At 41.1% G+C, this 25,982-nt stretch overlaps 1 protein-coding gene across 4 annotated transcripts in view; it reads right to left on the reverse strand.

Moving 5' to 3' along the window:
* The window catches only part of Rarb (retinoic acid receptor beta), a 693,377-nt gene that overhangs the window by 71,563 nt on the left and 595,832 nt on the right, over nt 1-25,982 (reverse strand). For all 4 annotated transcript variants that reach the window (XM_047532671.1, XM_047532672.1, XM_047532674.1 and 1 more), the window contains one exon: nt 18,744-18,885. In XM_047532671.1, coding sequence (XP_047388627.1) covers nt 18,744-18,885 — 142 coding nt within the window. The remainder of the gene's footprint in view (nt 1-18,743; nt 18,886-25,982) is intronic.

Consider the following 25,982-nt stretch of genomic DNA (forward strand, 5'->3'; position numbering starts at 1 on the left):
GGAGACATTGGTCCCTGACTTCTAGAAGCTTCTAAACCATCGTGTTTTCAGATCAGCTGGTGAAAATGTTCTCTAGAGAGTAAGATGCTGTGGCAATAAAGGAACTTCCCTTAGGGTCAGGACAGCCAGGCTGCATGCATCGCATAACTGTTTATCAGTCATCAGCAACACTGGCCAAGTCATTATACTTCTATAAATCTGTATTCCTGAGTCTTTAAACAGGATCTTCAGTATTTCTCTTCTTCACCTTTTGTGATACCTGCTGAGACCAAATGCCAGGAAGTGGTTACCAGTTTCCACTGAAAGGATCTCTCAGTTTGCAAAAAAGTTCACTCCTTACTGTCTTGAAACCCTGATAACACCTGTATCTGAAAAAAAACAATAAATAAATAAAAACCCTCCCTATTGATAAGGATTTAACTTGTACCATAGACCAGAAATCAAATACAAACAAGGGCAAAGAACCACTCCCCTAGGCAAACCTCTGCCTTCCCTCTTATATAAAGAGGTCATGCTTCTGATCCTGCTGGCAGAACTTATTGGTAATCAGCCATATTATCAATATATTCAGACACAGGTCTATTCTGATCCCACTGTGTGTTGAAGACTGGGTGTTTGAAAAAAGTTGTGACCAACTCAAACATTTCCACGTGTAAAATATGAGCCCTGGTGACTAACAGAACTTTCCAGATAGCCCCATAAAACAGGAGAACAAGATTCTGATCACGTGTTACTCTGTTCCTTATCCTGTGCCTGCTGGAAGTCATGCCCTGGGGACTGGTCATCTGGGATCTCCTGCTCTGTGGACAGAGTTTTGAGTCAAGAATTCCATAATCCATAAGACCAACACCCTCAGGTGTGGTATAGGTGTGGTCAGGAGGGTGAGACAGAGGCCTCTGGGGAATGGAAATGCCATAGGGTTCTGAGGGAGCTGCGAACCTCTCACTTGTCCAGGGCTGGCTTCCAGACAGGAGTCCTGTGCTGCAGCTGATTCTGAGCCTGACCTTCCCAGAGTTCTGTCTCTGCCCCTCCCCTGTCTCATTTGCTCCCTCCTCTGAATGCGGTCCCTCAAAGGAGACAGTCTTATTTCCCCTGACGTGTTAAGAAGCGATTCAACCTGCCACCCTTGGAAGTTCCGATTTCATGGTATTTTTAAAGAAACAACTGATTGAAGCCTGTAATGTTGAGGATGGGGAGCCAGTAACAGAAGGCTTTTGTCTGGGACTTGGGTAGTGGTAATGGATATATAGTGTCACCTACTCATAAGCTGTGCCCTGCTCTCTGTGCCTCTGAGCTTAAGCCCCATCCTCTTAGCTTCTCCCTTCCAACTAGAGTCAAATGGCCAGGGACAGAGTCAAATGGCCAGGGACAGAGCAGGGACAGATATTCTGATGGACTTAAAAATCTACATATTCATACTAGAACCCTAGAAAATTTATTTTTAAAAGTGCGTAATTATAACTTTATCTCCCACACCAAGCATGCAGGTCTTCCTCTCAACCACTTTTGCTTCAAGTTTTTTTTTTTTCTTTTCCTATATTTTCTCGGGCAAGATCATTAGCCTCTTTGTGCCTCAGGTATTTCATCTCTAGAACAGTGATATTCCTTTACAGCACGCCACGACAGAAATGTTCAGAGATCCCCACATAAAAGGTGACACAAGAGACAAAAGCAGCAAGAAAAGTCAATCTTGGCACATCATTAAGTTTGAAAACCACTTAACAACTCTCTGTCTACTTTATTAGGAGAAGAGCACAGTATGAATTAGGTTTCACTGTAATTATGTCCTGGAAGCAAATATGATTTTCAATGAAGAGATTTTACTGACTCTAATTAAAGGATGTTATGAGTCTATTGTCTCAGATGGTGGAATGTCTGGAAGGGCTCTTACCAAGCATTGCCTCAATGCCCTTGTTTAACAGATGGATAGCCCCCAGAGAGGTTAAGTGACCCACCCATGGTCACCCAGCTCAGGGCATAGCCAGCTCCTAGGTCTCACATTCTGTATTCACAGTGTAGTGCTTTTCCAACAGACTGCCATTCCATTAGACGGAGGGAGGATGTTCATGCCTACTGCGTGGATCACTTCTCCTGTTTACTAATGGAACCAAAACCCCAGTGGATTCTCAATTCTCATTTTTTCCCCATACATCCTAGAAACTGTAAGAGAAACCAGGAATAGCTCAGAAGCTGCAGTCAGCTCTCTGCAGCAGCAAAGTTCACACTTTGACTCACCCTTGGAACAGGAACCTGGGTGAGGAGTCTGGACGGGAGGTGGCGCTTGGTGTGTACGCCCTGGTTTCATGTAGTTAGATCCAGGAGAGAACTCTAAATAAATGATTCTAGTTTTTAGATGGGCAGAGTTGGAGAGCTAAGTGGACCAGGGAGATTCTACTGTAACAGGAATAAGTACAGCATGTGTTTCTCCCTGCATACATGCTCTGCACTGCCCAGAGGAAGTCCTGGTGCTGTGGGCTTGGGGAGGACAGCAAGGCCCTGTCCTGCTAGGGGAATGTGCATGTAGTCTTTGCAGCAGGAACACTTACAACCCAATTCTCTTTCTAACACAGTTTGGTTTGTTAAAGTGCTTTCGCAGTCTTTTGATAGATGCTCCTGAAATTTTCTCTTACAAACTCCCTCAGAGGCGGGAAGGGTGTATATCTGTGTGTTACAGGTGACAAAATGCAGGCAGGGACCAGCTACTCTGTCTTGGAGTTCACGTTTAGAATGGGCCAGTGCACTGTGCTACTTTGCTTAAGTGGATTTGTTCTAATGCCTTTTGTTTATTAAGGGAATCAGTGAAAGGTAATAAGTTTGTCATGAGCTGGATGCAACTCTTACAGCATTTCACTACATATAAAGTGTGGCTATAAGTGGGTGAGGTTTTACATAGTACATGGTCATTTCAAGCAGAAAAAAAAGTCATTCTGGGATTATTTATCATTCCAACTCTAGTGCCACTGCTCAGAGTATTTTTCTCTTTCCTTTTCTATAATTACCTTCAGGACCAATATTTAGAATCTCAGGTTCATCTATTTGTGGTCACTACTTATTTTTAAAAAAGAAAAAGTTCTGCATCTGGAACATCTAAGTTCTCCTCTGTGTTTTAAGAATGACATGACATCACAGCTGCATTCTATGCACAACTGACTCTTTGTGTGTCTCTTGCACCTAAAATGACTGGGTTTTGGAGTGGAACCGGGAGAGGATTCGTTTATCAACTTTCGGTCCAACAGTGAAATCAGAAGGTCCCCACTGAGTGATCAAGATATAATCGTAAGGCATGTTACCACGAGTAGGTTTTATGAGTTGGATACAAAGGAAGTCTGCAGCTATGAATGGTGCATATGTTTGGCATGGAACGGAACTCTCATCATCAGAGTCTGAATTAAAATAGAAAATTTAAAGAGAGTCAATAGATTGTGGCAGTGGTTGGCGAAGTTTTTCTGGGAAGAGCCAGACTGTAAATATTTTAGGCTTCACAGGCTCTGTGGCTCTATCATGACTCCACTCGTGTTGCTATGGCAGAGAGGCACCAGCAGACAGCACATAAACGAACATATGCGGCTGTATTCCAATAAAGTTTTATTGTTATTGCTAAAAACAGGCAGCAGGCCAGATTTGGCCCGCAGGCTGAAGTTTGCTGAAAGTCTTTGATGTTGAAGTCAATGTGGGTATTGCTGGGGTTTGGATGTGTCCCCCAACGTTCATGTGGCAGGAGTTTGGTTCTCGGTGTAATGATGTGAGAGGTGGTGGACCTAGTGGGAGTGGCCAGGTCACTGGAAGTGCTGCTGCCCTCAGGAGGAACTGATGTAGTTCTGGTGGGATCCTGGGTGGTTCTCAGGACACAGTTGTCATAGAAGAGCAAAGTCTGGGGCTGTGGATGTGGCTCAGAGGTAGAGTGCTTGCTCAAGGCCCTGAGTTCAATCCCTAGCACAGAGGGGACGAGGGGGGAGGGAAGCAGGCCTATATTCTGAAACTTCCGGAATTGTGAGCTAAATAAACCTCTTTTCTTTGTAAATCACCCAGCCTTAGGTATTCCATTATAGTAATGGAAAAAAAAAAATACAGATGTTATCTTCAGATCCCAAGATGTCTAAGTATATAAGACTGGATTTGATCCTTTCTGGTAAAACAAATGAGGAAGTCAGTGCAATCGCAGTAATGGTATCAATTTCCTCAACCATAATCATCTAAAGTACTGTCAATAATCAATGTTACTTAAAGTGTTAGAAGCTTAGTAAAACCAAAGTTCTACCTCTTTTTAATCTGTTAACCCTTTGAAGATAGCTTTACTTTTTATGTTGACACTAACAAATATGCAATACAATTAAGCAATAAAATAAAAATTTAGATGAGCTTCAAAAAAGAATAGCTTTTACCATTTTGAACTGTAGCTTTTAAACTTTGCATCTTTCTAAATTCAAGATCAAATTGTGCATACTTTTGCTTTATATTTTCTAACTCGACAATGAGTTTTTTGTTAAATTAAAAAGAAATGTAATATCTTTAGTCATTAGGAAAATGCAAACTAAAACCACAAAAAGATGCCACTTCATACCCAGTGAAATGTCTAAAATTAAAAAGCTGAAATATCAAGATTTGGCAAGCACACAGAGCAAGAGGAATTCTCATATGCTGCTAATGAGGTGTAAAATGATAAATGGAACATCAATTTAGAAAACTGTTTTTATTAAAATTAAATGTGTGCCTATGACCAAGTAATTCTACTCTGGGTGTAGACGCAAGAGAAATAAGTGTCCATGTCCCCCCAAAAAGCTAGTACAAAGATGTTCATGGAAGTTTTAATCATAACTCCAAACTTAGAGCAACTCAAATGTCCACTGGAGTGAGAAGTGTATATTTATAAAATGGAATACTATGCAGCAATCTAAGGAGCAAACTGTTCACACATGTACCAGCATGAAAAAAATTAAAAATCCTATAGACATGATAATGAGTCAAAGAATCCAGACACAAAAGAACAAAGAAATTCCATGTCTTTAAAGATCAGTGAGCAAAACTAACCCCTAGGGACAGACTTTGGATCCCTTGACTTTACACAAAACCACCACCAGACTCAGATATGGAATGCCCAACCCCAGAAGCTCCCACAACACTCTTTCTAATATGTTAACTTGGAAGGTGGTTCAAAGGATGAAAATAATCCAAACTAATTAAACAGTACACTTAAGGACTGTGCCATTAAGATGTTTAAGTTAATAAGGAGAAAAAAGTGTTTATGAGAGAGAAAAAGGTTCTAAAATATATGGTTGATTTTTACCTTAAGAACAAAAATCAAATAGAAACCGAGATGATATCTGTAAAGATGATTTTTGAAGGAGTGAACTTTTAAATGAAAAAATTTGAAGTGGAATGAACAGAAGAGTCATCTCTTGTTTTGTTGAGACTGTCTATAATGTGCTCTCTTCAATTTCATGCCTGTCATTATTTCTTTTGGGATCTAGGGTCCTAAAGATCATCTTGTTTTTCTATGCCATTTTTTATTCCAGCTTGGAAAAGAGATTTAACTTCATGGAAAGATGTCATCAAAAAAAGAACCACGAAAAAAATGTCAAGGATATCCTAAATGATGCCTTCCATATTCTTTTTATAAGAACCCATAGGAGACATTCTTCTCCCATCTCAGTATCTGAAACATCTGCAATTCTTTGGCCAAATAGTTTTCCAAATCTTGGTTTGATTTATACTTCTACCAGCCACTTTTGAGAATTCGAGTTGCTTCCATCTCCCCAACACCTGCCATTGTCAATCCTTTTAAAGTCAGTTATTGGGGTGGAGAAAAGCACTACATTTCAATGTGATGGACATAATGCTGTTATTAGGGGCCACAGAGTTGCACAGAAGACACTGCCTGTAAAACCAAAATGGGCCTCTGCATTCTACACACCTGGAAGAACTATCATCCGGGGGACTGTGGAGAAGACCATCACCACGCCCGATGAAGCTTGATGGGCCCCTTTCTGAAACAACTCTCTCGACCGTGCATTAGAGCATAGCAGAGGACATTCTGAGCCTGCATATTTTCAGATTTCTGAGAGTTCAAAGTCCAAGGGCACCATAGCCAAGATTCCATTCCGTTTAAAATTGCTCAAGAGCTTTGTCCAACACTTTCAGGAGACAAAGTGGGAATCCTTCCCTCATTACGTTTTGTGCTTGATTCTCTCCCACTCTCCTTAAATCTCCCCAGATAGACAGAGTTAACTAGAAGCAACCTGCATCTTTCCCTCTGGAAGGGCTATATCATGACTGGCTCCCAATGGTCCATTTGGAAATGGCAGTGAAATTCCTTAGTTCTATTTAAAGATTTAAACAATGTGGCTGAATCAAAATATTGTTGACAAGTCAGATCAAGTGGTGAAGTAGAAGTTCTTCCTCCAAAAAAGTAAGGAGGAATTTGCATTTTCTACATCAAGATAACATTTCTCTGTTCTAAAATCATTCTGAAAATAAAACAACCAGAATTAAAAAAAAAAAAAAAAAATCATGGTGCTATTTAACAATGGTCAAATCAAGTGTTGAAGCAACTGAGTGTGCATTTGAGACAAAAACAGTCCTCGAGAGGAAAGAGGATGTGGGCTTTCCTTGGTCCCAGCACTAAAAGATGCCTGTCTCCATGAATCTACTTCATCAGAAAATTGCTCTACTCTGTTTTCCAGCTGTAAAGGGAGAAGGATGAAAGAAGGAACTGGTGTGAGATAGTTAATATTTTGCAATGGCAGAGGGAGAAGAGGCAGGGGTTAAGAGCTTGATGCCACTCCAGGAAGAGCAAATTCCAGACTGTACTCTATGCATGGATTTATTGAGCAATTTAGGTAGCCACCCTCCAGAGAATTGCTGTCACTAGGAGAAGGTACTTAAAGGGCCATGTTCATCGCCCCAGAACACAGGGCCTGCAGGAGAATTTTGGGTTGCTATTTTCACAGAGACATTTGTTTCCAAACAAAGGGCTCTCTGCCAGCTATTTTAGAAGCACTTGCATATTTATTCAGCCAACTCTCTGTGCTGGGGATTGTCTCTGGGCACCGAGGTTTTATCAATGTCTATTTAAAGCAGATTGAAAAATAGCTCAAGATGAAAACAGAATATTTCCAGTCCAGAATGTGAGATGCTTCCTTTTTCTTCTGGTTTCTCCCTCTCTGAAATCACCACCTGTCTTACTGTGTTTGATGTGTCTAAGCCTAATTGGTGCTGTTGTCATTTTAGGGATCCATAAAATAATAACACATCCTAACAAATTATAGATTTGATGAAATATTTGTGCATGCATGTGTGTGCGTACAGTTTTGAGAAAACACAAATCTCTAATACAACATAGTGGTAAGCTTTTTCTGTTTATATCCACCATGGAACAAACACTGGGGTGTCATGTCATGAAAGGGTAACATGCTATTATTACTCATGTGGTACAAAGTAGGAAAAGAGAGAAAGTGGAAATGGGCTCATTAAATCAATGGGACCTAAAGTTTTCTTGAAATTATATTTAAGTTCATGTGATTCAAATCTCTAACTCTTAGAAAAATCAGCCAAAAGTCACTGATTCAGAATCTCCAGGCCTTGATTCTAAGGCATTCCAGAAATATCTTTCTAGTACAAAGCCTTGAGGAAGCAGGCAGGCAAGAATCAGACTCTGTTCCTGCCCTCAAAGTACTTAGGGTCAGCAGCAAGAGATCCTGTGAGGTGCATTCTCTTTCTAACACACACACACACACACACACACACACACACACACACACACACGATCACCTGGACTTTAGAACTGTGTGACTTCAAAAGTCATCTCAACACAAGTGCCACAAACCATCAATCACACTGGGACTTGGTGAGTGGTCCACTCACTGTCTTGGCTGTCAGCCAAGTGTGTTCTGTGGTGTGTGCATGCATGCATCTGAGTGCAGGTGTGCATGCGTGCTCATTTAGGATGAAGGTGCCAGAAGGAGGATCTGGGAAAGCGAGCAGGGGAAGGACAGTGCAGGCAGAAAGTGTAACATGCACACCCTGAGGCAGCAACACCTGACACCAAGTGGCTCCCAGTGGCTAGTGCATGGCACCCTGGGGGAGTGTGACAAGAGATCAGCATCCGGGCAGACTGGGCACCTGTGCTGGGTTATGCCCACGCTGAGACACTGGAGCCAATTCTGCAAGTAATGAAGGGCCATGAATCCCAACATGGGATCATCTGACTCAGAGCAGCAGCTTTGCCCCTGGTCCCATCTACCTATCACTTTGCTTTGTGGGTGTAGATCTGAGCCCCCAAGGACAAATTTCAAGTTCAAGAATACTTCTTGTTTTGAGTAAATGGACCAGTGGGCCAGCAGGAGCATTAGCTGTTCTGTATAGTTACTAAGGACCAATGATGATCAAATAAGCTATTTTTTGGAGGCCAGCATGGCTCAGTGGTATGGTAAGAGGAATAGTAACAGGAGCTAACACTTAGCTAAGAACTGTTTTTAGTCCCTGCCACATATCAATGCATCTACTCCTTGCAATAGCCACATGAAGTAGGTACTATTATTATCTTCATGTCACGAAGAAGCTGAAGCACACGGATAATCAAAACCTGCCCAAGATCATACAGAGCCAAATGGCAGGCAGCGATCTGAACCCAGGCCACCCCTTGAGCCTGCGCTGTAAGCCGTCAGCTTACCATGTTGCTTTTCAGGAGATGGAGTACACAGAGCGACCTGGGGGCTCCCTGCTTCTCATATGCCTTCCATCAGTTCACCAGGATGCTTTATATCCCACCGTGAAGATCTTCCTATTCAATGATCCTCTGTTTTATAAGGATAGTACTCAACCCCAAGGATCCAAGGAAAGCAAGACCCAGTCACCCATCCTCAAATTGTGCATAACTCTGGAGGTGAAGAAGGGTTGGGGAGGAATATAGCAGGATAGAGGCAACTGGGGGGTAGGGGGAGGGATGACCAGAAATCAAGGTACTACAGAAACTCTGGAATGGGCCCAGACTGCAGCTCCAGGCTCTGTTTCCATCCTTGTTAAAACACAAGAATGCTTACTTGACCAGCTAATGATAAATGCAGGGTTTCCCAAACTTCAGCCCTTTCCTTCACAATTTCTCACATATTCACAGACTACTATCCTCTTATAATTTTATTTTCAATTGATTTTTTTTGCTTGAATAAAATTAAGAGGATTTTTGTGCTGAGTATAAAAGGAAAAGTAGTATCATTTATCATAAATGCAAAGGTTAAACATAAACAGGGTTTTCATGTCAAAGGTCTGTTTTCGTAAATAAAATTCTATTGGAACAAAATCATGATCAGTCGTAAAGTTCTCATGCTGAAAGAGTAGAATAGTGAAAACAATCGCCAAGTAGCCCTGCAAGGTTGAAAATATTTACTATGGATAGCCATTTCAAAATAAGTTTACAGATCTCTGAAGTAATTACAATTCAATCCTACCTAGATATTGTTGCCTGTCTTCTTTCTGTTAAAAAGAGAGATTAAGAAAAGCTTGAAAAGTATTAATTAAGATGTACTGGCATCAATCTGAGATTTTTCTCAATGGTAATAAAAGATTAAATGAATATTGAATAGGGAATAACTTTATCACTATATGACTTGACACTATTCCATGCCAACTTCAACATGCTCTAAAATTATATTTCATATTACTATGGGCAGTTTACAAAGAAGTACTGCATTAAACTAGTGTATATATCAAATAAAGTCACATTTAAATGATAGAATACTTGATCTAGGAGCAAATATGGGTGAAGATGCAAGCATGTTATTGTTAGAGAAGCAAAGTGTAGATGAAAGAATTCTGGGATTGAAATTAAGACACAGTGGTGTAAGTCAGCAGTATGACTTTAGGTAGGTCTTTTTATCTCTCTGGATTTCAGAAAACTGAGGGTGAATATCACAGCTGTCTTATCCACCACACAGAACGACCTGAAGTCTTGGGCCCCTATTAAACTTAGGATATAAAATGTCCTCCAGCTAGGAACGGTGACTCAGGTCTGCAGTGTTTGCTGTTTGCAGAGCTGAAGGTTGAGGTAGGAGGGTTGCAAGGTCAAGGCCAGAACCTTGCACACTTGGAGAGACCCTGTCTCAAAATAAAAAAAATAAAAAGGGTAGGAGTGTAGCCCAGTGGTAAAGCACCCCTTGGTTCAATTCCCAGTACCAAAAACACAAGTAAAATAAAATATCCACCAAAGACTCAATTGTTGAAGCCTTAGTCTCCAGAGTAGCACTAATGGTAGGTATGGAGCATTCAGGATGTGGGGCTTGTAGAAGGAAGTTAGAGGTGTGCCCTTGAAGAGGATGTTGGGACCCCAGACCCTTCCTCTCTCTCTCTCTCTCTCTCTCTCTCTCTCTCACTTTGCTTCCTGGTGGCCCTGAGGTGAGCAGCTTTGCTCTACCACAAACTCCCCGCCATGATGTTCTGCCTCACCACAGGCCCAAAACCAGTGGAGTCAATCAAGCATGAAATGAAACTTCAGAAACCATGAGCCAAAATAAATCCTTTTCCTCCTGTTGTTTATCTCAGGTGTTTATCACAAGAACAGAAAGCTAACACAGACACTGTGCCTCTGATAAAGTACTTTGTGACCATCCACAGTCATGGTACCAGTGACATCCTTCATGGCTTTCTTCATAATGACTGGCTGCAAAAGCAGCCCTGCTGAAGAGGCCAAAGGGTGGCTAAGATTTGATTGGAGAGGGGAGATGACATGGGGAAAGCAGGTCACAAAGTCCCAAATAAAGCATGAGGAGATATGGAAGGTGCCAAATCAGATAAGAAAAGAAGATGCTGGGAGGGAGGGAAGACTATGCCTCCCTGTGACTCAGCACTGCTTGGGAGACCCTGATGGCCTCACCTTGAGATGACTCATGCAGGAAGGGGACAGGCATCCTTTCTAATACCCTAGTTCGGTTTTCTCCCTGGAGTTGGGTTCCATGATACCAGGATACTTTCCCATTCTCTGATTACACATGTCTCGGCATCTCCAAGCAAATGAGCCCTCTGTCTCCTGGTTTACAGTAGCTGAGGAAGATGGTTATGTATTTTAGAAAGCTTGCTGGCCAACTTTATGTTTAACGTTTTGACAAAATATTTGGGTCTGTCCATCTATATTGTGGCATTAAAAACAATTCAAAACCAACAGGAGCTCCGCTCTTCACTTTTTTTCCTGAAGTGCAATCAAGGTTATAGTTATTATGTAATAACAACCAAAAGTTGTGCCAGCAGCAATGGCACCACAAAACTGGGTCACCACCAAAGAACCTGAGAGAATAGCTGCCACTTTTTAGCACCTACTGTGTGCCAAGCGTGTTGTTAAATGCATTACCCTCGTGAAGTTGGATCCACAAAACCACCCTGCAAAGTTGCTGGAACAAGCCCCATGGGTGAGTTTGCTCTTTGCAGTTGAAACAAAATTATGCAACTGGCTTAAACTGAGACAGCTAGTGGGTAGGGCTAGATCTGAACCCGGCTCAGGCTAACTTCAAAGTCCTTTGTTCTTTCTCTAGCTCTGTTCTGTTGTGTAATGGAAATCTTTCATTTTTCTAAGGTGAGACTCTATTGAGTGTCCCCTCTCTAGGAGAGGCAGCGGGGAGAAATGTGTTAGTAAAGCTGAAGGAATTTTAATACTTCCTCTGCAGTCTGCGTGTTAATGGGCCTCAGGTCCCACGGTGGCACTGACATCACTGGTCTGCTGGTGCCCAAACGGAATCTGCTTATTTTTTTGGTATCTCCAAGAGGGATGCAAGAAAACATTAATATCTGGCAAGTGGAAAGGGACAGCAGATTTTTATTTTCCAATTTCTGTGACATTTTTAGATATAAAGTTTCCAGCCTTTCACTTACTTTGGGGTTGGGGTTCTTTGGGGACTCATGTGCCTTGGAGCAAAAGGAGAAGGTGGGGGTTAATGGTACCTCTCTGTGGAGCAGAACAAAATGATCACAATGAACCTTGGAAATGCAGTAACAAGCTGGGATGTAACATGGGGACAGATGAAGAAATAAACTAAAATTAGAAAGACATTAAGTGTCCTGATGATGATTTTTATGTAATTTCCCAAGTACACAGGGCATCTTACAATATGAATTTCCTTGTTATTAAGCCAGTAAAATCCAGCAGTAGAACCAATGAGCACATCAATATAATTTGTACACCAGCAAAGGTGATTTTAACTGGGGTTAAGTGTTTTTGCTCCAAAAGGTTTATTTTTTATGTAAGTTTAACACTAAGCGGGAAACGAGAGAAGCACAGAACAACAAAATTCTCCAGTGGAAGTTTCTAAGTGTCTGTACACAGCACATTCATTCCATCCCATCTACCCAAGGGGGAGTTCATGTCAAAAGTATAAATCGGAATTTTGAGACTTTGTAAGAAACTGTTTTTAAGCTCAATGTGCCCCAATTGAGAGAGTGTCCATGAGGGCTTGGGGACTCTTAAATTCAGAGGTAATTCAATTGCTCTCTTCTATAAATACATTTATGAGACTGTCAGAGAACAACAACAAAAATATGCTGTGAAATAAGCACTAAACAGCATCCTCGAACAAAATCAAAGATAGGTTTTGTCCACCACTCAAGGACATAAACCACATAAACATAATCTCACAAAGCCAGGTAAAGAGGTTCCCTTGATGAACCTGTGGTTCTCAGAAAGAAAAGCAGAAATAGAACATGGGTTGTCCCTCCCATAGCAAGATCGTTCCAAGTCCAAGGTGTGTGTGGGGTCCAACCTGGGAGGACAGTGGCCATAGGAACCTGCTCAAAGGTTAGAGGCCCTCAGGATCCACCACAGACCCTTCATCGCTGCTCATGAGACACGATTCTGCCCTAATTCTTGTCTTCCATCTTCCTCTGGACCTCCAGATCTCCATGAACAGCCTGTCCCAGGATCCCCTTCTTTTGTCAGTGAGCAACTTGGCAGCCAAACTGTAGCAAAAGTGAGACCCAAGCCCCTCCATCGGTCCTCTCAGCTGCCTCACTCAGCTGGGCTCTTGCCTTACACGGTTAAACAAGATGCCTGCTCACTGGCAAACAGACTAGAGGATCCAATGTCTTCCAGGGAGGGGATTGGAAAGAGGAAGCAGTGTGTGGAGACAACTCTTGTCTAAACAGGATTAAAAGCATCAATTCTCATGCCACACCCAGACTCTTGGCCAACACTAATGTTCCTCTTATCCAGGTAGAAAACACGAGCCTGGCAAAGTTGAATAACTTGTTCTGTTATTCAACAGATGCGGACAACATTTGAATAGATACACACCCAGAACTGTGTGTCTGACCACTTTTCAGAAATGGAAAGCCAGAGAGAAGCTGGGTTTGGTTGTCTTTGCAAAAAGGCCACCTTAAGTCATCTGCCCAATCTAACTTCACCGAGCAAAGCATGGTGCTAAGTTTTGAGGTTAAAAAGAGAACATGACATGAGGCTTACTTTTCAGGGATTTCTACTACATTCAGTTTTAGCCAAAAGGCCAAGAGGAATAATTTAGGAGTTTATAAACAAGCCAGGAAGACTCCCTGAAGTGTGAAGAATGACCTTGTAATATTAGGAGTTTGTGGTCCCTGGGGAATGTTGGAAGCACCTAGGGAGAACAATACCTTGGTGAGCTGGGTGGGGTTGAGGGGAGGCTCCAAAGAGGAAATGACATTTTACAGTCACCTGGTGTTCCACTGGAGGAGGAGGAGTTGGGTGTGAATGAAAATATAAGACTGGTGGTCCAGGGTGGCTAGAAGTGTTATGTCCCCTGGAGAGCCCCGACTGAGATGAAGAACAGTCATAAGTGGCATATACAGGCACTAGATAAACCATTTAAAGGGGAAGTTGCTCTACTATAGCCAGTCAGCCAAACCCAGTCCTTGTCCTGTTATTAAAAATAAAGTTTTATTGGAACTTTATAACGTTTGCTTGTTTGTTTAAATATTGTCTATGACTACTTTTGTGTTCTGATGGCAGGGATCACATTGAAATTTTCTAAAATTTCAAACATTTTAAAAAAGCCTAGCCCTTAAAAAAAAAAAAAATGGGTCAGTCGCAGTGGCACATACCTGTAATCCCAGTGGCCCAGGAGGCTGAGGCAGAAGGACAGAAAGTTTGAGTCCAGCCTCAGTAATTTAGCAAGGCTCTAAGCAATTTACTGAGAACTTGTCTCAAAAATAAAATAAAATAAAATAAAATAAAATAAAATAAAATAAAATAAAATAAAAAGGACTGGGAGGTAGCTCAGTGGAAAAGTGCCCCTGGGTTAAATCCCTAGTAACCCCCCCAAAAAGTTTTCTGACTCCTGGCTTAAGGATCTCAATGATTCATTTGAATTTCTGTGACTGCTTATGATAGAACTTTCTAGGGCCTTATTCCTATCGTCTCCCAATGCATCATCTCAAATCTTCTCCCACATCATGGACAATGAGCTGTTCATCTATATCATAAGCTGGTTGCCTGGACATCTTTGCAATCCCAAATGTTATGCTTCGATTATCGTTTGTTTTTAATTTCTTGTTGATACTATGGGTTTTGGCATACACTTTCCTCGGCTGATGTTGTTACAAGCCCCCGATCCCACCAGGAGAAGTTCATCACTCAACATGGACTCATTTTGCTTCCTTTTCCTCCTCCTCCAATTCTTCATAAATTTTTGCACCACTTTTAGAATGCTGCTAAAAATCGATTTTTTTCACTTGCCATTACCACTCTCAAATTCCATGCTCTGACAGATAGCTATTCCTCTGCAAAAAAAAAAAAAAAAAAGAAAGAAAGAAAGAAAAGAAAAGAAAAAGATTTCCCTGGCTCTATAAAGCCGTTGGAAAATGTAAGTTAAATCCACCAGCATTTACAAAACAGGAAAATGCAGAAATAATCATAGCTTTCCAGTAGGCCATGCTAAAGAATTTCTTTTACTAGTAAATCCCCTTACACATTTAAAATCAAATTTGATCTATAAGAATTAAATTTGCACATGATTTTCTAGGGAATACATCTCTAATATAAAGCAAGGAGTGTGGTTATTGTTTTATTAACCACTGGCAATAAAATAGAAGAGAAAAAATAATTCAGAGTTTTAAAAGCTGCTTTTTATAGCATGTGGTATATATTTTGGTTTGAATACAGACTTTATAATCAAACTGCCTTGTTCTAAACCTCAGCACTGCCCCTTACTAACGGTGTTATCTTGAATAAGGTAATTAACCTCTCTGTGCCTCACCTTCCACAATTGCCAAAAGAGAAAGGAGAAAAATTATAAATAAACTATCTCCTAGGACTGCCACCAGATCAATGGGATAAGGCATTAAAGGTGTTTGATGCAGTACCTGGGACGTAAAGAACACTCTGTGTGGTTAGCTATGAACGAAGGGTCTCCCGCATGCTAGGCAAGTGCTGCACCACTGAGTAACACCTCTAGTCTACCTCCTGTCCTTCTGACCTCCCACTGAGGAACAGTCCTCCCATACTCTGGCCCATATGGTTTAGGTGGAGTCAACCTTAAGTCTGGGCTTGGGGGACTGACTCATGATCCACACCTAGCTAATGACAATGTTCTATTTCCTAGACAAAGCAAGCACCCATAGCAGGGTATATGACCCAAGTAAGGCCAGTGAGGATGTGTCTCTAGGCTTGGAGGGATGCTCAGGAAGGAGAGCTTTTCCCTTTGCTGGGTAGATGACCACCCTGGCACTGCTGCTGGTGGCCGATCGAGCCAGCCACAGGGAAGATCTTCCAAAGAAGGAAGCCCACATGCCAGAAAAGAGCTGAAGAGAGACCATGCCCTAAAAACGAACATATGTCCTTGCATTCACATGTGTTCCTTTGGATTTTTCAGTTACATGTGCTGACTTTATTTATCTTTTATTTTATTTTATTTTATTTTTAGTTTAAGTCAGTTTGAGCTGGGTTTTCTGTCACTGGCAGCTAAAGGGTTCTGACACACACTCATGAATTACCACGTCCTCTGGTGAGAATGGAAGGTGAATCTTACTGATGTTTCTGTGGCAGAAAAGGGGTGAGAAGAGGTGGCAGACTTGAATTGTGGACTTGGTTCTGTCTTTAGCCAGAGATTGCTGGGAAAACAGGTTCATCTTTCTGGGTCCTGCTGTACTTGTGTGTCAAATAAGAGGGGAGTGAAAACCAATCTCCAAGCTCCCTTTTCAGTTCTCACATTCTGCAAGGATCTATTAATCTTGGGTTCATTTCAGTGGCGTATACTGTGGTATAATTGGTTACTGATTCTCACATTTGCCTGCTTCCCTCTGTTTCAACTTTAAAAATATTCTATTAGACTCTCCATTCCTATACGCCAAGTGTTTATTCCCCCTTCAATTTCCTTCTAAGAGAAACATATTTATTTTTGTGTACTTGGACATAATGATCCCATTTTCTTACCATTTCTATATTTTTAAATCTAATTAAGGTGATAAGTTTCTTGAGAGTTGAAGCTAGAGTTTTCCTGTGGGTGTAAACATTATTTTTTTTAATTGCCAACCAAGCTGCCAGTTTTTACAGAGCAGCAGGATATGGGTTTTAAGTAATGTAAGCAGGAAATGGGTCTCCGGCCCACACAGAATAAATGTAAAAGTACTGATTTTCCCTGAGTTCACATCTGGCTTACTCATTTATAATTTCAGTCTGAACTGAAATTCTCCCACAGAAAGGCAGTGTTGACATCCATGTGTATGGAACGTCAGACCCAAAATGGAGCATTAGGTGAACCATCCTGTGAAGCTCACATACAGAAATAATCTGGCTATTTCAGGTCATGTTTTTCTCTCTCATGTTAGAATGTGGGCCCAGAGAAAATGGAATATTAGCTTCACATCTCCCCATTCATTGATTTCAAATAATGCAATAGCTCTTAAATTAGAAGAGATCAAAAGAAACTGGATGAAATATGGTCAAGTGACCCACTATCTGCAGGAGAACTGTCTGGCAGGGAGCGGTCTTTGCCGGATGCTACCTTGACTAATGACCTAGCCTGTTCTTGCTCATGGGGAATCTAAAAATGACCAGGATCCCACCTCTGAAGGACTTAATGGGTACTTGTGGGCAAATAGAACCTCATGGCCTGGAGGCAGCGTTTCCGCAGGCTGGATGGTTGAGCCATTCAAGGATGCTGTTAAGGGCTTAATGTCTGTCTTTCCATTTTTCCATTCACAGCTGCTTTATTCTTGGTTGACTTCCCCTGGGGTAGGAGCAGAGCTTACAGGGGCACTGGTACCTGCTTGCTTCCCTGTTTACATGTGTTGGAGAGGAGGGTGCTTCCATTCCAATATTCTGAGCATGAGTCTGGAATTGCCTTCTCCTGGACTCACCTCAGTTTCATGTTCACATAAGGAACTGACAATTGTGGCCAGAACAGAGAATATGCTGGAACTGCCTTGAGAGTTAACCCCAACCCTGCAGTGTAGAAACCCAAGGAGTTCAGAAACAAAATAAATCTGAGTACAGTTAGGAAAGAGGGCTGCAAAAAACATCTACTACCAAGAAACATCCACTGCAGTCCCTGAGTTGCTGCAAGCAGAAAGAGTCTCAGCCAAGCACACTCAGAACAATACTGCTTGATACGGGCACTTTCCTTCTTTGGTCAGTCTTCTCCCCAGGGCTCCATTTCCCAAGTTCCAAATCAAGGAACTTGGATTCATAACATGGTTCTTCTAAACCCATTGTATAATCAGGGTTGGGGGACTGGGTTTTTGTCCCATACTCTTACAGGATGCTAATACACCTCAGGCATCTCCAAAGTCCCTGTACAGTACCCAGTCCAACGATTCACACACACAAGGGGTCTTCACAAATCGTCAAATGATGGAATGAATTACAAAGTGCTTTACCCGGCACATATCCCTTTGACTTCCTTAGCCCAGTCAAGTTGTTCCTCTCACTTTCTGATTTCCTACATTTGAAAGCATCAAAGGGAGAACACAAATAATAAAAAAAAAAAAATTGTAGCCTACACAACCTTGTTTATATTAAAGCATATATATTTCAAGTTCCCATTATTAGATAAGTATGGACCAATAATCAACTTTCAATGTATTAAAATGTTCTCTCGCACATGTATGATTACATGAATGGTATGAATCTACCTTGTGCACAACCATAGAAATTAGAAGTTATACCCTATTTGTGTACAACGAATCAAAATGCAGTCTGTAAAAAGAAAAATTAAAAATAAATGTTCTCTCACATTGATAAAATGTATTATTGTTTGAAAGGGGTGACTTGAAAGAAAGAAGCTAAATCAAGTTGGGGAAAATGTCCATGCCCCAAATTGTCAAAATGTTTCTTGTAAAATAAAATCCATACGATCCTTCCCATTCAAAGTAGGGCAAATGACTACATCTGCTAATATTCAGGTTTCTCACCTCATTTTTATCCTCACTGGTACAAAGTTCCTTATTCCCACGGTCAAGATGGGAAAATGGAGTCACCAAGTGACTTGTGGTATGCCTAGGCCACTCACAGCTCTGCAGTCCACAGAGAGTCACTAACTGCTGTGAATACAGATCTGCCTTCCACAGCACCCGACTCCTGCCTTTCACCAACTGCCACTCAAGTCTTATCTGAAAATCTCCATAGTTATTCCATTTTCATGCCATCTCTGTTTATACCTACCTTTGGCAATATATCATTAGTGTCATGTCTGAATTTTACATACTGTCGTCCTTCATGATTTGACTTTGGAGGCTGAGCAAATATATTTATAGATAAGGCAAACAGGGAAAAACTTTTTTTTTGAGATTCCACTTACATTCTTTGGACATTCCCACTTCAAAGCACTTCTGGAGTCGACAGTACTGGCATCGATTCCTGGTGACTTTATTAATAACACAGTTCTTATCTCGGTGACAAGTGTAAATCATGTTCTTCTGAATACTTCTGCGGAAAAAGCCCTGCAAGCAACAAGAGGATGAGCAAACTAAGTGAAACAGCTCAGTTTCATGAGAAACCAAAACCAACTTGACCAATGCATTGACTGCTTTTTTTGATTAATATAGTGATGGCAGCAGAAAAGTTAACTTATTAAAACTTGAAAACCCTTGTGAAATATTAATAGCTCTCCCTTTGTTGTAAACCCAAAAGCCCCTTTTAATCAAAACTAGACAAGACCATTATTATCTTGCTAAAAGAAAATGAATACCAAGCTGATTCATTTGGAAAACATCATGCAGAGTTGGGATCCCTCCAAACTGCCTGAACTTAACTAGCTCCCTTGCTGAACAGAACAACTTCAGGTGAACCCGCTACCAAGACACCCAATACACGAGGCATTGCATCTGCAAAAGAAATTATTTGCTTCATGAAAGAATTAGGTCTTTTCAAGGAGTCTTCTCCAAGTTCTTTTACACATTTTAATTCTATCATAACATTTAAAATATGACTTAATCTACACAGTGTTTAGAAAAAATTATCCAAAATTGAAAACAGAGCATAAAAATGAATGCCTGCCTATTTAATGGCACATTGGAGGCACGCCAACCACTATGGTAGCCATTAGTCACATGTGGCTATTTAAATCAAAATTAGTGAATATTAAGTGAAAATTTAGTTCCTCAGTTGTACCAGCCACATTTCAAATGCTCAACAGGCACACCTGGCCAGTGGCTGTTCCACTGGACAGCACACAAAATAATTCCATCACTACAGAAAGTTCTACTGCGCAGCACTGCACAGCAGCACTGACTGACAAGCCCACTGAAGGGCATTGGATGATGTTGGGAAATAAAACTTTGTTCAACATACTTTTTACTACTGACTGAACCCAGATTCTAATTATTTAAAATATTATTTATTTAGGTAGGTAGTTCTGGGGATTAAACCCAGGGCTTTGTGCAGGCTAGGAAAGTGTTCTACTATAAAACTATACCCCCAGCCTTGACCCAGACTCTATAAAGATTGTAGAGGACTGGCAAATTACAAAAATTTTTATCTTGTGTAAGTACAGAGGAGTTCTGTCCAAATGAAAAGGAATTCCTAAGATTACTGTTTTCTTGTCCTGGAGGACAGTAACCACCTTTGCACCTATCTCTGCAATCTTATTCCAGAATTCTACTTTCCTTGCTCCATATCTATGTACCTGCGTACATACCTTGCTCCATATCTATGTACCTGTACCATATCTATGTACCTCCTACCATCCTTTGAACTAGGCTTCACATCTACTATTTCCCTCATCAATGAGTTAAATACAGTTTTGACATGTGCTTACTGAATGCTTTCAGTTTTTATTTTTTAACTCTTGAAAATTATATTTTGACAGAAGAAAAGATTTATCTCAATTTCTGTGAAACATTAATGGACTAACACAGACTTTAGACCCAACCAGCAAGAGTTCTTAATGTTTCTTTCCCTCCTTCATTTCTACCATACTGTTTGGCAGATGATGGATAATGGAGTAATGCTTACTGAAATCATAGATGAATAACTGATAAGTGGAAAAGGACATATCTGCTATTTTGTCTCTCTTTCTATCTTTTTGGTACTGGGGATTGAACCCAGGGCACTTTACCACTGAGTCATATCCCTAGTCCTTTTTATTTTTTATTTTGAGACAGGGTCTTGCTAAGTTGCTTAGGGCCTCACTAAGTTGCTAAGGCTGGCCTTGAACTTGTGATCCTCCTGCCTCAGCCTCCCCAGCTGCTTGGATTACAAGCATGTACCACTGCCCTCTGAATCTTTTCTCTCTTAATTTCCCAGCAAAAGCCTCTCTGTTGCTGGACGTATTAAAAGCCAGTAGTTTCACTTTATCAGTTGTGACGTGACTATACCTAGGCTAGAAATAATTCTCGTGAGTGGAAAATACACACCAGTGAATGTACTGAGCAGAAAGTGAGTCTTAGTATCTGAGTGCAGCTTTCCCTGAAGTACATTAACACTGCAGGAGCCAGAACCAGCACCGTGCAAAGCTAAGGCACATGAACAAAGAGAGCTCGTGGGACACACATTGTTTAGGATATTTCTGTGGGCACCCTAGGATTCTAGTGTCTAAACACACATATTTTTACTGGCATGGTTCAATTGCAAGTGCCTGGAAACCTGGTTTAAAGCTGCACCTCCTGTCCCATATCCCACACACATTTTCCAAGAAAATAGAGTTTATTTTTATACCTCTGGAGCTACAAATAGGTTCAGAATCTAAAATAACAGGTTACGAGTATTCTAAAACCCTGACGGAACCTCTGTGGAGTGGTCACCTCAAAACCTGTCTTCCCTTGCAAGAAATACCGACAGGACCACTCTTGGCTTCCAGAGGCACAAATTCAATTTACAGAAATTTCCAGTGCTTCCCTGCCAAGTAGCATGGCTGGGATGAGAGATCTGGCCTTTTCTGAACGTGTGGGAAAGGTGTGGCAGAGCAAAGGTGACCTTCCCTGTTTATTAAAAACCAAATATTCAGTTCAGCAAATTCTTAGTGAGTGACCAGGGAGCAGATCAAAACAATCTCATGATACTCAAGTGAAAGAAGAAGAGAAAAAGAGAGAATTAAAGAACTTTATATGTCACTAATTAGCCAGTTCGTGTGGCTCAGTAACAACGATGGCAGAAACTAAATAGGACTTCTTGGTTTTCCAAATCAGATATTTGGCTGCATTTCAGGAGAAGGTCTAAGTTTCAGTAAATCATTTCCACCACGGTAGGATTCTTGCTGACTAAAACATAAGCAGTAAGGTATTTTATACACAGTTTGGGTAAACAGAAATGTCCTCTAAGCCTCAGAGAAGTTTGCATCTACAAAGCCTTCTCCTCTTCAATTGCCCTTGTAAAGTGCTAAATAAATTTTTCTCCCCTGTAAACCACTGCTTAGAGAACCTAGTGTTTGTGGGGGATGGGGGTCATATTCCCATTATTTAATTTTTTTTTTTTTTTTTTTTTTTTTTTTTTGGTGCCAGGGATTGAACTCAGGGACACTCAACCACTGAGCCATATCCCCAGTCCTATTTTGCATTTTATTTAGAGACAGGGTCTCACTGAGTTGCTTAGTGCCTCACTTTTGCTGAGGCTGGCTTTGAACTTGCAATCCTCCTGCTTCAGCCTCCCGAGTTGCTGGGATTACAGGCCTGCACCACTGTGCCCTGCATTTAATATTTTTATTAATATTTTATTCAATAATATTTTTATGTAAGTTGACGCCTCCTTTTTAACATTATTCAAAATGGAAACTTTAATCTCTGGTTTAATTGGAAAGCCAGCACCAAGTGTCCACATGAGAAGGTACTCATAAAATAAATAAAACAAAGTCAAATAATACAATATTCAGATGTTATTTCACTCTCACTGGATACTGGATCTACTGAAGGCCAGGATCCCTGGGCCTCCTCACTCCTTGCTGAAATGGGAGCTGAGCAGGTGTTAGAGACATATCAGCACTGACATGAGACTTTCTCCTTGAGGAATTCTCTGAAAGTAAGTTTCTCACAGTGGGATTCATTGGGATTGAAAGTCACGGATCTATCCAATCTAAAATCAGGAGCCTTATAGGTTAAGAAACAAAACTGTGATCCAAAACTTGTCATATGTAAAAATAGGCTTTAGAAGTATATACTACATTCAAGTGTAACAGTTCATGGATGGGGGACACATCTGGAGGAGAAAGGACCAAAGAGCTGAGCATGTAGAGAGAAAGGATTTGGTTCCACTTGGAGGACTGAGCGGTGGGAGAGGGAAGATAGCAGGCAGTAGAGAAAGAACCCTAGAGTTGCGGGGTGGAGCCCCTGGACAGCAGCCTCCTCATTACCACTGTGAGAACTTCAGTTAGTCACAACTCTATGGAGCTAAGCTCTCTCATCTCCTAAATGAGGGGCTGGGTGATTTATCTGCAAAGTCTTTTCCAGCTATAAATGTCTGGATTCCAAGTGTGTCAACACAAAAGGTGTAATGAGTTGGAAGAGCTTGGGAGTGAAAATGAGGGAACTTCTATGAGGAAAAAAAATGGAAAAGGAAGAACTGATGGTAGAAGACTAAGGAAAAGAGATTCTCTACCCCACAAGGCAAGAATGGTCACTTTTTAAGACCAGCCCAGAGCTGAAAGGAGCCCAGCAAGAGGGCTTTACATGTATCTTAGACATGAGTCATCAGGTAGTAGTACCTCAGGCAGGTAACCTATGATTGGATCAACGACATTGAACACTTCTATACTGTCACAATGGCTTGTAGTAAGAAGCCTTGGGACCTGATTTTCTGACACTAAGTCTAGGGCTGCTGACACCATGTCATTACTCCTTCATTTTCTTGGAAACCGGGAACATTCTATGAGGCACCCTGTCAAGGAAGACTTCCCTGGTAGATCTAAAGACACACAAATACTTCCTCTTCCAGGCAACCTTGGTATTTTGCTTTTCCTTTTGTATTACACTACTCGAAGGTGATATAAGTATTAAACAGTAGTCCTACTGCAGAGGTTATATGGATGACATATAACCAGTCTGTGGTCAGTGGTCAGAGCTTCAAGGAGCTCAGGCACTGTGCCACCACCAAGGGAGCTGACTCCCTACTGTTATCCATGCTTCTCTGCCAGGGGAGAAGGATGGGCAGGGAGGCTGGCTCCCACAAGCTACAGCAGACAAGTTGGTGGCCTCCAGGCAGTATCCAATAAGGCTTCCTCAAAATGAAGACAGTGAATATGGATGGAGTAAGGGAAAGACACAAGGCCATGGTCATCCAACAATTGGTAGGAAGTGTTTCAATTTTCAGCTTAGTGAAAATATATTAGTATATAACACAAGAGTATCTGAGGGCTAGGAGAGAACTTGAGACATAGAATATATTCAAAAGATAGTGGTTGGTTGATTTAAGTCCCAGCTACAACCAGAGTAAGCACGATAGTTCTCAATTTATTAGACCTTAGTTCTTTAAAATATTCCTCAATACTAAACATCTCTCTCAAGGATGAGATTACCTCTACTTAAGAAATGAAAGCACAAGATTTCTGACATTAGTGGAAGACTCACTGATTTGAGTAGTAATCAGGTTTGTCAGTAAGTACTTTAGTTGGTTAACCATGACTTGAGCAAGTTAACTATAACTTGTGTTGTCAATCATACCTTAATCAATCACGACATCTTTTGGATAAATAAGGTTTTGGGTAGTTAAATATGACTTTTGTTGGTTCATTTATGACCCTTTTGATTAACCATGATTTGCTAACCATGACTCCTGTTGTTTGTGACAGTTAAAGCCAGTAACACAATGAACCCTAACTATCCAGATCAAGAAGATAGTTCTGCATCAAACACAGACGTACCTGAAAAACTGAGTTGTGTTTTCTAACCATGAGTTATTTTTTTCAATCTTTCTTATCTCACACTCTTCTAATCTACTATCAAAGAACCAGAGTCCAACCCAAAAGGTGGGGACCCTCATATGGTGAAGAAGGCCATGTATGCAGATTAGAGTTATTTGGTTCACATACAAACAGTACTCATAGACTAATGCTCACTACTCAGATTCCTTTCCCCTCCCCCTGGGGTATGGAGTATCATTCTTCCAACACATTCCCTATTATCTACAGCACAGAAACCATCCTAAGTCAGAAGAAAAGATAACTTTCTCTCTTTTACACCTAACTATGCTCCTATAACTAAATACTTTTAATTTCTAATTCTTTTGAAGGACTAGTCTTAAATCCCAATCAAGAAAGGACAAGGAGAAAAGTGACTCAGCTCCCTTTTGTCTTCACACTTTGACATAGGACCAAGTTGGGCCACCTTCTCTCTTCTAGTTCTTTGGAATCAAGCTCTGGGTCCCCCCACCCAGCTACCCAGGGCCTCTGTCACCTCCTAGCTTTCAGATGTTATCATGCATCACATCCTCCCCCTTTTCCCAAAGAGGAGGACTTTTGCTGGTTTAGATAGTAGCCTACCAAGTGGGAATTAGGCTTTTGTTCAGGCGCATGTGAATCTGAATTATGACTTTGTCATTAACTACCTGTGTGACCTTAATTGAGTTATGCTAAGGCCTGCATTTCCTCACATACAAAAAGAGAATGCCCAAACTCTTCACCCTTTCAGGTGATCACTGTATACATTCAACAAGGGAATACATACGAAATGAGCAAGGCCTGGAACATCCCAAGTACCCAATTAATGGTAGTGATTGTTCTAGACAAAGCCCCTTTACTCAAAATTTTCTTTTGGGAAAATTCCCATACACATTTTGTGATTAGAATGAAAATTCCCAAGCAGAATAGAACAGTGTTCTGAACCTCTGAGCAACACAGGCTTTTGTAGGTAGGCAACCTCATGATTCTCAAAGCCAACTCCATATTCACTCATTCACCTATCGATTCAATCACTCATGCCCATTGGTTGGTGGATGTGGCAGGCTTTGTTGAGGGCCTATGAAGATATCTGAGGTGCAGTCCTATCTTTCTCAATCTATAAGAAACAAAGATAAGTGAACACTAAAGAGCAAATGCCACCAACCAGTTTGATAAGAATTTTAATGGAAATAGAAAGTGAAAAAATGTGTGGTATAGTGTTTGGTGCCTAGTAGTTACACATCAAGTATTTATTGAGTAAAGGAAGGCCATGGGAGTTCAAATGAGTTAAAGGGGAACTGATACCTGATCCTAGCCCTAATGAAGGGGTAGTGTTTGAATGACAGACTTTTCCCCAAGGAGAATACTGAACGTAAGCAGCAGAGTTCAGAGATAAGGAAACACAGGAACAGCCAGTGGCCCAGGTTGGCTGAGATGCAAATGTTGGGGTACGTGTGTGTAAGGTCCAACTGGAAGAGAGGACTAATGTTCAGGCTGGGGAAGGTCTTGAAGGCATGCCAAACATTTACTAGGAAGACACTGTACCCATCTGTGCAAGAAAAGACAGGGTCAGAATCATATTCTGCCAAGATTGTTCAGGGAGCTCTGTGTCATCGACTCAGTCATGCATTTATTTAACGCATGCTGAAACACATATTGAGATCTGGTACCAATACAAATACCCAATACTCTGAGCTGGTCCTTGGGTCTGGGCAAGAATGTAGCCCAAGAATT

The sequence above is a fragment of the Sciurus carolinensis genome, chromosome 17 (genome assembly GCF_902686445.1).
Source record: "Sciurus carolinensis chromosome 17, mSciCar1.2, whole genome shotgun sequence".
Classification (NCBI taxonomy): domain Eukaryota; kingdom Metazoa; phylum Chordata; class Mammalia; order Rodentia; family Sciuridae; genus Sciurus; species Sciurus carolinensis.